The 12,469-nt window shown below is 54.2% G+C and overlaps 1 protein-coding gene across 12 annotated transcripts in view; it reads right to left on the bottom strand.

The window, feature by feature from the left end:
* Nucleotides 1–12,469, bottom strand: part of COL13A1 (collagen type XIII alpha 1 chain) — a 141,427-nt gene that overhangs the window by 114,859 nt on the left and 14,099 nt on the right. For all 12 annotated transcript variants that reach the window (XM_032312055.1, XM_032312059.1, XM_032312065.1 and 9 more), the window contains exon 2: nt 10,830–10,902. In XM_032312055.1, the coding sequence (XP_032167946.1) occupies nt 10,830–10,902 (73 nt within the window). The remainder of the gene's footprint in view (nt 1–10,829; nt 10,903–12,469) is intronic.

Genomic DNA, 12,469 nt, shown 5'->3' with positions numbered 1-12,469 from the left:
TAGTCAACACGTGCCCATCTTCCTTCTGCGATTTTACCCCCCCCACCAGCCCCCTGGCCCCTTCTGCATGCTACTCCATGTCTTCTCTTAGTAGGGCCATGCGGCCTCTTCCTGGCTCCTTCCTTGATTCTAGCTCATTCTCAGCTACAGCTTTGCACAGGTGGATCATGTTCCTTCCTTTCCTGGAGACCCTCACAGCCATTTCAGGGTGATGTTCAACCCCCTCCGGGGCTACCTCCCCCGCCCCAACTTTTCTTTCCAGCCTTATCTCTTACTCTATCCCTCCGTGGAAGCTTGCTACTGTCATTCTGGATCATTCCTCCCTTCCCAGAGTGGGCAGGGAGCAGAAAATCCTCTTCCTTAGGTCCCTGAACTTGTACTACACTGTTCCTTCAGCTTACAATGTCTTTATATGCATTTTTATTTACTGACGATTTACTCATCTTTCAGGGCTTGCTTCAAACGCCGCTTCTTCTGCGAAGCCTTTCTTGATTCCTCCCTTTAAAAGTGGTCACTCCTTCTCTTGCACTCTCCAGCCCTGTTTAGCATTTACCCAAACCTGGACATGAGGGACTGTGATTCACTGGATGTCCCCAGGGCACTGAGCAGCTGATAGCCCTCTGTGGGTCAAGGTCACTTGCTGATGTAGCCCACAGGCAGCCCAGATCCGTCATGGGTATATAGTCAGCCCAGAAGTCTGGCCGCTGGGGTGTGGCCTGTCTCTGCTGGGCTGGGGTTAGGAGATAGAAGGTGGGGGTTCACTTAATACCTCTGGCCATGGTGTCTGCTCTCAAAGGGCAGGTCCTAAGGGAAAGATTGATAGCTGAGTGTCTGCTGCAAACATGTGGAATCATCATAGGCATGGATGGCTCTCTGAGACCCTGGGAAATATAGTTTCTTCTTTCTCCTGCTCTCCTCTGCTGGCCTCTCGGACACAGGGAGGTAGACAGATAGGGAGAAATGGACACACAGCAGATACTGCTGCTCACCTGTGAGTCCACACTTCCCCCGCCAGACAGCCATCCCTGATTCTTTGGAGTTTCTGCAAAATTCCAGATTCACCACACCCCCAAGCAACAGCTGCTGCAAATGTGGCTCATTTCCCTCTCAGGACACAGAGTGAAGCTGTTAGCCTGCCTCTGTATGGGTAAGGAGCAGGAACATGACCTTTCAGAAAAGTCCCACTGCCCAGTGTTTCCCGCTCCAGGCTGTGGCTGGACACAGTGATGTGCTGGGAGCGTGAGTCTCATCATAAACTCCATTTGCAAGGTCCTCTGACCCATGGTAGCGGCAGTGATCTCAAACACACTGTCCGAGGATCCAACCTTCACCTGACTTGCGACAACCCCTCCCTCTGCCACAGTCCATGGCTCTCTGTGTCCCCCAGTCCTCACAAAGCCTACATCCCACTCAGTAACTACATTGTGGGCAAGCTTTGCTGCTTTCCTCCAGTATCTTCCATGGTGTAGGACTCCAGAGTTGACCGAGCATTCTTGGAGTAACCCTGTGAGATCATTATTTATATGTAAGAGATGAGCTAATGGAAACTCAGAAGCGTTAGTGGCTTGTCTAATGCTGAAGAGCGAGGCACAGGGAGCTGGGGTTCACACGGGGATCTCCTGTCCCACAGAAAAGACGACCATCGCCCTCTCTGAGGGCAGGCCTGTGTCTCACCCATTTTGCAACCTCTGCAGAGCACTGCATGCTGTCCTGTGGACAGAAACATCCAGAATTTTCCACCGTGTTAGAATGACTTTATCTCCAGCAGGGCAGAGAGGGAAGTAGGAGCAAGCTGACGCCTTTGCAACCTGAGCCACGTTTCCCCACCACATTTAGTGGGGAGCCACGTTTCCCCACCACATGACGTGGCACTCTCCTCCAGGACCTCACGTGGCTGGGTGCAGCTGTGTGGAGGCTGTAACTTCTCCTCGTGACCTCATTTCACCAGAACCCTTTCCCACTCAACACAACCATCCCCATCACGGCAACTAACAATCGTTTCGAGCCATGTATGCGTCAAGTCCTGTGTGCATCCTGGCGAGGTGGGTGCTAGCCTCACCCCCACTTTACGTGATGTGAAGGGCTAACTCATCCATGGCCCCCGTGACTCATAAGGAATAGAAGAGGATGACTGGGATTTGAACCCAGGTTGCCCAGAAGTCAGAGCCCACACTTGTAGCTGCTGGGTTAGCCTGCCTCTCCTCGGGCGGCTCCCCGGGGGTACCATGGCCACTGAACCCGGTGAGCACTCTTCCTGACAGATGGCACAGCACTGCCAGGACCAGTCCCCATGATGCGGGAGTCAGAGTGGGGAAAGCCTGTCCTGAACTAGACAGGACGAGACACAACGGACAACGTGACTTATTCCAGGGAACTTGCATCTCCAGCCCAGCAGGCAGGCATGGGCACCTTCAGGCTACGATGGCAGAAGCAGATGCCCAGAAAAGCTGAGGACCCTGCAGGGCTGGCAGCTGTCCCTTTGCAGTGAGGCCAAATTGCTGTGGGAGCACAACTCTGGGGGATGCTCAAAAGGAAAGGCCACCAGCTATGCCTGGGATAGTCGAAGGAGACGTCAGAGAGGTGGGGACAGAGAGCGCGGCAGAGGAGGGGAAAGGGGGCAGCACAGCATCAGGGAGGGGAGGGTGTTGGGTATTAGAGTCCAGCTGAGCCGGGTTTGGCCCCATGGACGTGGGTCCTGGTAGGGCTGGCGACACACGGGATCTAAGCCCCAAGCAGCATCGCATCCTTATTAGCGGAGAATGCCAATTAGTTAGAGTCAAGCCCGAAGGGCTCCTCCCACTTCCTCTCTCCACAGCCTCTATTCATTCAGCCTTATGATTAAATAATGTTTTATCTTGAAATATTTCAGACAAAGAACTATAAACATAATATAATCTATTATTGGGCAATAAAAAGGAATGAAGGAGTGTTACATGTCACGGCATGGATGAACCTTGCAAACATTACACTAAATCCATAGAACTAGGAAGCAGATGAGTGGAGATGTGAGGGTGACAGACAAAAGGTCCAGGGTTTCTTCTGGGGTCATGAAATGTTCTAAACATGATTGTGGTGAGGGTTGCACAGCTCTGTGAATAGACTGGAAACCACACTTCGGTACACACTTCGAATGGATAAATTTTATAGAAAAATTGTATCTCAGTGAAGGTGTTACCAAGCGGTATCAGGAGCCTGGCATGTCCTCCATCCGGCTTAAATGTTCCCAACATTGAGGGTCCTGGGTGGCTCCGTGGGTTAAGTGTCCCACTCGATTTAAGCTTGTGTGGTGATCTCAGGATCGTGAGATGGAGGCCCACGTTGGGCTCCGTGATCAGTGTGGAGTCTGCTTGAGACTCTCTCTCCCTCTCCCTTTGCCCTTCCCCCATTTATGCTCTCTAAATAAATAAATAAAATATTTACAAAGAAATAAAAAAGAGTTACCAATATAGCCAAACCCTGCGGGACCGCAGCCCCCCTGTCCCTCTTCCCCCCAGAATGTGATGCTTATTGTTCGGGTGCATTTCCCTATACCCTTAGGACATAGGCATATATTTTCTGAACGATGTGTCCTGTTGTTTTATATGTTTTTCAACTTTATATAAATGAGTTGCATTGTACCTATTGTCTTGTAATTTGCTTTTTTTCCCTCGATAGGATGAGGTTCATCCTTGGCATTGCTTGGCCTGGAGGTCAAGTTCATCCACGCTCCCTGTATATGATATTTCGTTGGTGAAAGTCCCACAGTCCAACATCCCACAATGTGTGTCTCCACTCTGCTTCTGACAAATATTTAGGCTTTCTTTTCCCTTTTCCCTGCAGTGCACACAGGGCTGCAGGGAATGCCCTTTCCTCCCTTATGCGGGAGTAAGGGTTTCCCAGGAGGGGCAGCTCTGTGGGGTCCAACCCACAGTTCATCAGATACTGTCCGTTATTTGCCTCTCCTTACGCGTGAGGAAACTGAGGACCAGAGAGAGGATGTGACCTGCTCAGAGTCCCTCAGGGTCTGGGACCGATGCCCAGTCCAGGGCTCTTCGAGCCACAGCACACTGCCCTTCCAGAACCCTCCATTTCCTGATTTTTATTTTGCTGCAAATCCCAGCGACCACCCAGCGGGCCTTATCAGAGCCGATCTAGGAGAAACACATTATCAGTGCTGTCCAGGAGGGCTGGGGATCTGGCAGTGCTTTCAGGAGGAAACGGGGAAGAAATGAACTTTGGAGAATGCCCCAGGCGGCTCCCAAGTGCTGAGAGGGCAGCCTTGGGAGGAGGGGCCCTTCCCACGCTGGTTCCCCTGGCTGGGGACTTCCTTACCTCCCGGAGGTAACAGCCAGCCTCCCACTGGGCAAGCTGCTTGCCTGAAACAGAGCCAAAAGGCCACAGGAAGTGCCTGTGTCTGGAGCCCAGGGTCTCAGCTTTATTGACTGGCTGTCTGATTTCTAAGGCACAACATCATGGCTCTGGTTCGGCCCTGCCTCCCTTTCCCTCCAGCCTCTGCTTTGGCACCTGGGTGTCATCAGGGAGCCCGCTGCAGGGACACTGGCCGGCAGGGAGGCCTGAGGGGGCCCCAGGCCACATTAGGAATTGGGAACTTTAGCCTAAGGGTGAATGAAAGGACAGGCTTTAAGTAGAGTTGTGCATTTCATTTATCAAAGACCATTCAGGGAGCTGTGAGGGGCTCCTGCAGGGAGCGAGGGGAGAGGTCCTGGCAGCTGGAACAGGTGGGCTGCTGGAGGGGCTGGAGGCAATGGGTGGGGTGGGATCAGTGGGACCTGGTGGTGGGTGGGATGTAGAAGGAAAAGCCTGGGTTCCAGCCCAAGTGCAAGCCTGTGTGGTAGCGGCGGCCCCATTCCCTGGGACTGGGGATGGGACTGGGGATGTTGGCTTTGGGCCAGGTTTGGCTTCAGTGGTGTGTGCTTCGAGGACCGGCACATCTGTACCACGTCCTGGGGCAGATGTCACGGAGGCTGCCTGGTATGGTGTGTACGTGAGTTTGAAGGTTCTTCCTGCCTGAAAACCCACAGAGTCTCCTCTCAGTGTATAAGAGGCTCATGCTGAGTTTTGCTGTCAAATACCTGTAGAATCTAAATCAAATGGTCAGTGATCACAGCCCAAGAGAAACCTTCACAGGTGTATACCTCCTGGTCTGTTTTCACTTCCCATCCGAAGACACATTACTTGTCCCAGTAGGTGGTTGCGCCCGGATTCCACACTGAGCACACATTAGGCATTCTGTTAGCATGGTAGCCAAACAGCAGAGAGAAGGAGCGAGGATCTGGCAGGAGAGAAGGATGGAAGGAGCTGTGGGGATGCGGTAGCAGGCCTGGAGGGGTTAAGAGTCCGTCAGGTAGAAACAGAACAAAGCTGTCAGAACAGCATAAGCAGATGTGAACGGGACAGGCAGACGAGCAGGTCGGTTTTACTGAAAGACAAGGAGTACAGCATAATAAGAGACCGGTCAGAGCCCAGGCTTGAGAAACAAATGACCTTATTACTTGAAGGGGGAGGGGAGGGGGGTGTATGGGCACTAGGGAGCCATGGATGGTTTCTGAGCAGTCAAGTGGAATTGATAGGACCCAGCGATGACGATGACGGAGTATGTGGGTGAAGAAGGAGGCATTGATGCTGCCACTGGGTTGGAGCCTGGGAGTCTGGGAGGTCACATGGGACATGAGATGGGACTGCAAAGGCAGAGGAGGCGGTGGGGTGACAGAGGGGGGAGGGAGCTGACAGCACAGGAGCCTGGCCAAGGCAGAAAAGAGAGTGAGTTGGAATCCAATAGGAGGGGCTCATCAGGCTGGCCCTCAGGGATGTGCTTTAAGGATTAGCTAGGAATGACTCAGAATTAACCCATCAATTATTTGCCTATAAAGCAGAGTTTACCTGAAAATGGTATTTCTTTAGTGTAAATGTTCTGCTTAATGACCATCAGCTCAGCAGTTTTTTGCTTTATTAATGGCACCCAGGGACACTTTGGTCTAAATTCTCCCTTTTCTGGGTTAGCTGAGTCTAAAATGAGGAGAACCGCAGGGGAGGACAGCTGTGGGTCTGTTCTGCTGCAGTCCAACAGAGGTGGGGCGGCCCAGTCTAGGATGGAAACTCTGGCGGTAGTCCCTGCCTGTGAAAATGCCCTGAGGCTGTTGGGGAGGGGGGAATCTGCTACCAGGGCAAACAAGGCAAGGCTAGACAAAGAAAGGGCTTCAGGAAAGGTGGACACCGGCTATTACCACCTATGGAAAATAACCAAGCCCAGAGAGGCAGTTCCAACTTGAAAACTAATCCCCAACTTTCGCTGCTGGAAGGGGCTTCTCTGCCCTCAAGCCAACCTCCACGTCATTGTTAGTTATTGCTCTAGAATACGAACTGGATGAGGTCAGATCCCTGCTCCCCAACCCTTCTCTGATGCCACATCACCTCCAGAGGACACCGGTGTAACAGCTCCCCGGACCTGCACCCACAACAGACATCATCAAACGATTACCATGTCTTCCACCGAGCCTGGATGTAGCTTCCGAATCAGACTCTGCACACCCTGGGCAGCCATTACTAATCAATCAATCACCCTCAGGATAGAAACCGTCTCCCTGTCTTAAAGGGGAAGAGCTGGAACTCCTCGGCCTGACTTCTTGCCACCTTTTCCCACCCTCATTTCTGATCACTGCTTCTATGCTCCAACTTCCTCCAACTGTTGGTCATTCCTAAATATGCTGCCTTTTTCTTCTTCTCAGAGCCTCTGTCCACGCAGGTGCCTCAGCCGGGCATGACGTCTATGCAGACTATTAGCTGCTTCTCTGTTATCTGTTCTTCAGCTTCCAAGAGAGACAGACCTATATCAGGGCATATGGCTGCCCCGCCTCCCCGGGGGTTGGTAACCACGTGACTAAGTGCTGGCCAATGGGATACAAGCAGAAGTGATGCATGTAGGGATTCCCTCCCTCCCACGCATACCTTGGCTCTTAAGGATTTGGGCGTATATTCCCCCAGTCTCCTTCCTCTTCCACACTAGCCGGGGATGGCGAGAACAGAGCAATGCCACCGTCGTGCCACATGAAGGAGATAGCAAGGCCACCTTCCCAGCGCAACACCACTGTCCTCTGACCCGCTAAGGAAGAGACGTCCCCTCCGCCTCGCTGGAGTCCCTTGTAGTCCGAGCTCTGTTGTTGCGGTGGTAGCTGAGTCTGTGCCCTGAGCGGACGCCCTTCCGCCAGCCTCCAGGGCCACCTCCTCAGTGAAGTTCTCCCCGAGTCCTAGGCTCCCCTGGGATCCCTGTCACGCCGCACACCTCTCATTCGCACACGTGAGCCAGGGGATGGCCATGGTCTCTCCCTCAAGCCAGGCTAGGGCAACTTCTCTCCCGCTCATCCATCCTCCGCACCTCAGCGGGCTAAGGTGCTAATGCACAGACCCCAGCAGGCGACGCCCTCGCCCCCGCTGTTGTAGTCCGAACCTCTGGGACTCCGGGCTCCTCTCTCCCCTCGGAAATGAGGACACTCTGCGGAGCCACCTACTCCTGTGACTCCTTCCGTGTGAAACCCCTCACACTGCCAACCCCAGAGTGGCGGGCCTGAAGGAGCTGCTTCCTTGCTGGCTGGAGGCTCTATTGTCCTGCTCCCCATTTGTTACTGAGAACGGGGACTCAAACGGGAGTTTCCCTAATCTTTGTATTCTTCTTCTCAAGTGGCCTGGGAAGTCTCACGGTGCCTGTATTGGTTCCCAAGGCCCTTCTCCCGTCCCACCAGTTTGTATGCTTTAGGAATGGCCAACGCTTACTCCTCTGAACTTCTGGAGGCTGTGACTGTCCTGCCGAGCCCCACCCCTCAGCACCCTGCAGGCCCAGCACAACCGTGGAACTCAGGGCATGTGTCCCAGGAGCAGCCAGACCTCAGCGAGGGCATGGCTATTTTGGGACAGGGAGGATCCTGGGAGGATGCTGGCGAGGTCAGAGTTGGAAGGGAAGGAGGTGGGTTTTCTGCCCATGATTATGTGTCCTGAACCCTCTGGAGGCTATCCAGGGGCCCAAGGCTGCCACTAGGAAGAACACACCCACGACCCAGCCTTAGCCCAGCCAGCCGCAGCGGTGGACTGGGGCAGGCACGGGCTCAAGATCTTAGGCTCGGATCCCAGTGGCCACGGAAGGCAGAAAAAAATTGCGTGTTTATGTGTTGTGTCCCAGCAGCCGTGAAAGAACTACATCAGGCAAGATGCAGGGCAGGCTTGAGGTAGGGTTGGGTGGGGTGTGTGGTATGGGAAGGCAGGGTATCAGAAACCAGCCAGAGGGCGAAGGGGGAACACAGAAAAGAATATAATCACTCAGGAAGGTTAGCTGATGATCCTTTACCCGAGATGCATTGAGCATCTACTATGTGCAGGCGTCTAATCAGATGCTGGCAATACAAAAATGATAATGCTTTGACTTTGTGGGTAGCACTTTCCAGTTGTATAAGTTCTTCTGCAAATATCGGGAACCTCAAAGTGGTTCCTAAAGTGGTTTATAAACTCTGACCTTAAGGAAATAATCTGAGAGGCATCATTTGGACCCAAGAGGGAGAAAGGCATTCCACTCCTGGGTCTGGAGATTTGCTACTATTTTAGAACATCAAAAACCCACTCTGCCCGTTTGGAGTGTTCTAGAAGGTCATCCAACGAGAAGTACACGGTACTGTTTCTGACATGCAGCAGGAGCTGGGTTAGGGGCTATGGTGGTGAGCACGATTATTCATGACGGCTCGGCAGCCCTGTGGTGGGCAGCCTTCCGTGTGAAGGAGGTAAGTACACGGTGTGGTGAGAACCCTCAGCTTAGGCAGAAGGGGCAGGTGCAGGGATCCACCCAATGGGACCTAGGCCATCCCAGCAGATGCACTTGACTCCATGCTTCCACGGTCTGAGATGCCTCTCTGTGCAGCCCTTCCAGTCCCTTCCTGCTGCCTCTCCAAGAACCTGGGAGAACATCTTAGCCTTCTTCCAATCCTGTCTCAATTTTAGGTCCTCTGATTAAATTCTCCTGGTGCTACCCACCTGGCTCTGACCTCTAATTTGGACCAAACTGCCCTTTGGGGGATTCTCAAACACTCGGGACACCCCTCCCAGGAGCCCTGTTGCTTTCCTCCCATCTCCCGACAACTGGGTGCCTGCTGGTGGCTACTCTCCACAGAGGACCGGCGTCAAGGCTTTTCTGCTCTCCACTGCGTGCGACCCTTTCCCTGCCCCAGACCCCAGGGCGCCTACAGACTCCCAGAAGTGAGGCGAGATGAAGCAGTTTGGGAATTGTCCTCCTTCCCGCCACATCCCTCCTTAACCCCCCCGCCTCCCAGCCTCCCAGCACCTCCTGAGCCAGACTCTCGCAAGCACAAAATTGATGCCTATTGGCTAGACACCCACTTGGCGGGTGGACAGGACACGTGAAGCCCAAGCAGGATGGAGAGGGAGAAAGTCCAGGCTCTGCCTTATCATAAAAATGCAGCCCATGCCCCCACCCCCCATACCAGGGCACAGTTTGATAGGATTTCTGTACATCTTTTGAGTCTGAGAGGAATTGAGGAAATAACGGAAACAGTGCTTCCTAGCAGTCAGGATGGGCACTAAGTAGTATTTGAATGGACAGGTTTATCTGAGGCACGTGCCGCCTTAGAAAGCCCGATGCTGCGGGTGCTCTGCCCAGGCCTGGCTACCCTCCCCTCTCCTTCATCCCCTCTCATTAATCTTGGCATTCTTCTCCCAGAAGCTTTCCCAGATGCCAGGATTCAATGTCCTGGGCCCTGCGGGAGGGAGGGAACTTCCCAGGACTCAGACACCCTTTTAATTAACCTGGGCGACCCTCTCCCGACGGGCCAGCTGAATCCCATCATGGCCCCACTGTTTCCCGGGGCAGTGCCCTGAACTGGGACTCCCACCCCAGCTCCCTCACTCTTCTGAGGATGTGGGCCCTCTGTTTCCCATATGCTCACCACCTGTTGGCCTCCATTCCCTGTCCTGGGGGCCCCTGGTAGCCTGTGCCCTGTGGCAGTCCTGCCTGCGTCATGTGCCCACAGAGGGTGGCAGGAGGCCTGCCTGGAGCTGGCAGAGGACCTCTGCGATTCCTCCAAAGTGTCCCCCCACCTAAATCCTTTTTGGCAGCTTCCTTCCTCACCTCCAAAGAAGGACAGTTCATTCCAGTTACTCATGGGAACAGTGAGGCTTGCCCATCTGTCACTCTCATAGCTTCATCATAGTGGCCAGCAATGTAGAAAAGTCCTCATGAGCTATAACTTGTCAACATTATTAACGGTGGACAGTGCCATCAAACCCAATGCCCAGCAGGGTGCTCTGGGTGAGACGCAGAGGAAGAGTACTTGAACAGGCATCCTCCCGAGTGACCAGAGTGGAGAGGGCAGGTCAATGGCAAAAGCAAGGTCTGAGTCCAGATGAAGCCCCACATCACACTGCAGCGAACATATGGCACCCTGAGCCGTCCAGCCAAGGCAGGCAAGTTTTACAAGGATGGGCTAATCCATCCATCCGTGTAACATGTTTGACACCTACTGTGTGTCAGGAGTTGGGGGCACGACCGTGAACTCGATGAGCCAGGTCCCGGCCCCCGCCCCCATGGTAACTCGAACGTGGCCACACGCATCATCGTATGGGATTTCACGACCCCACGCGCACCCCCACAGAGGAGCAGACGAATGAATGCTTGAATAACTGAAACCCGCAGAGGGAAGGTGAACATCACAGATTTGGCCACCCCATCTTTCAAGTGAAAAGCGACGCTCTGAACTGCTGCGGCTACAGCACACCCGTGAAAATGGCCCTGGCGCCTGTCCCCATCCTTGTCCGCTATTCGCAGAGCTCCTTACCTGGTGGGCAGTGGCACCCTGGAGACGTCTTCGGGAGGGCCTCCCGGCGCCTCCGAGAGTGGAACTTCCATTTCTGCAAAAGGAGACAGAGGAGAGGAGTCATGAAAGCGGAAGTCAAGCCCCGGGAAGGGTCTGCGGCTGGTGGGGACGGAGGGGGAGAAAAGGCCGCCGGGGGGCCGCAGGAGGACTATTCCAGGATCAAAGACTGGCCACGGGCGTCTGCGTAATAAGAAGCAGATGCAGAAGGTCCCATCTAGGGAATCTCGGTGTCTGATGTCTTCGGAGTGCTCTTAAAGAAATTAGCGCCAACCCCAAGGCCCTGTAAACCAGTTGTGGCCTTCCTGCACCCCACCATCATGGGCACAATGACTCGCTTTTCTCGGCTCTCTGCTAATTGTTTCCTGTCTAGGTCTGGGCTCCTGATTGATCCCAGCGTCGGACAGTGACTATTCTTCTGGGGTCCCTCACAGCCAGTCCCAGGCAAGCTGGGCAGGGGTACGGGACAGAGAGCTGAGCAGGCCACGTGCCCCTCTACCAAACCTCTTCTTTGCAAATCATGGAGCCAATCAGGAAGGCTCCAAGGGAGTGGTAACGAGGAGACTGGGACAACTTTCACCTCCCAGGGTGACAAATGGACACATGGCCAGGAGCCCCAGTGCCCGGACTGACTGATTTTCAAAGCACGGGGCACTGACCCACACAGGGTGGGCCTCACTCGCACAGGGCTGCAAGGGACATGTCAGGGAGAGGCCGCTGAGGTTCGTGCACGGTTCTCATGGGTGGATTCGAGTCCCTGCTGCACCGGGTTCATAGGAAGACTGGAGTGGTCAGGGCTTAGAAGGGAAGGTGACTGACACCTGGGAGGCACACAGTAAATGCTCGCTCTCATGATACTCTGTGTTACAGGTAAGGGCCCCGAGATGGAAGGTGGGGCGGGGTGAGGTGGAGAGACTAACATGGCCAAGGTCAAAGGTGGACAACGGCACCTTGCTCTCTGATGTTAGTGCAGCAGTGAGAGCCTGGTAACTGGTTTTATTTGGTTCCTACAGTAATTTTTTTCCCCCCCATTGGATCTGTTTTCAGCAGTCTGAAGTGACTGATTTCACATGAAGACCCGGCCACGGGGGGCCTGTCCCACGGCTCACAGTTATTGACAATGACCAGAATCCTGAAGTCCCTGCCATATGAAGTGGTTAGGAGGCCAGCTGGCCACCCTGCCATAAACTTCTCCATCACTGGCCTCCTCTCTGGCAGAGTCTGAATTTCTAGTGACACAGACTCCTGACCCTTCCACGGCTCTGTGACAGCCATGAGACTTGGTGCTAGTGAGTTGGTGTGGTGTACCATCCAGGCCTCGCCGACTGGCCTCTATTTCGTTCCCCACTACGATCCCGATGAGAGCCCCGCAGCCATACCTTGTCTCCCTGACCGCATCAGCGCAGCTCATTGCCCCCTGCTTTTCATGCCTTCCACCCTCCCAACCCAGCAGCCCTCCCACCACGCCCCTGTCAAGGGCAGGGTCCTGAGATAAAAGCAAGCAGAAGAGGCCTACAGAGGCTCCCGCCACCGGGCAGCCCAGCCGCCTGTGCCTGTGACCGCACCTGCCCTTTCTCTCTGCTCCTCCCCCGAGAGGCCAACTG

This window comes from Mustela erminea, chromosome 14 (genome assembly GCF_009829155.1).
Source record: "Mustela erminea isolate mMusErm1 chromosome 14, mMusErm1.Pri, whole genome shotgun sequence".
Taxonomy (NCBI): Eukaryota; Metazoa; Chordata; class Mammalia; order Carnivora; family Mustelidae; genus Mustela; species Mustela erminea.
The sequence above is the reverse complement of the archived record's forward strand: the minus strand, read 5'-3'. Positions and strand labels throughout refer to the sequence as shown.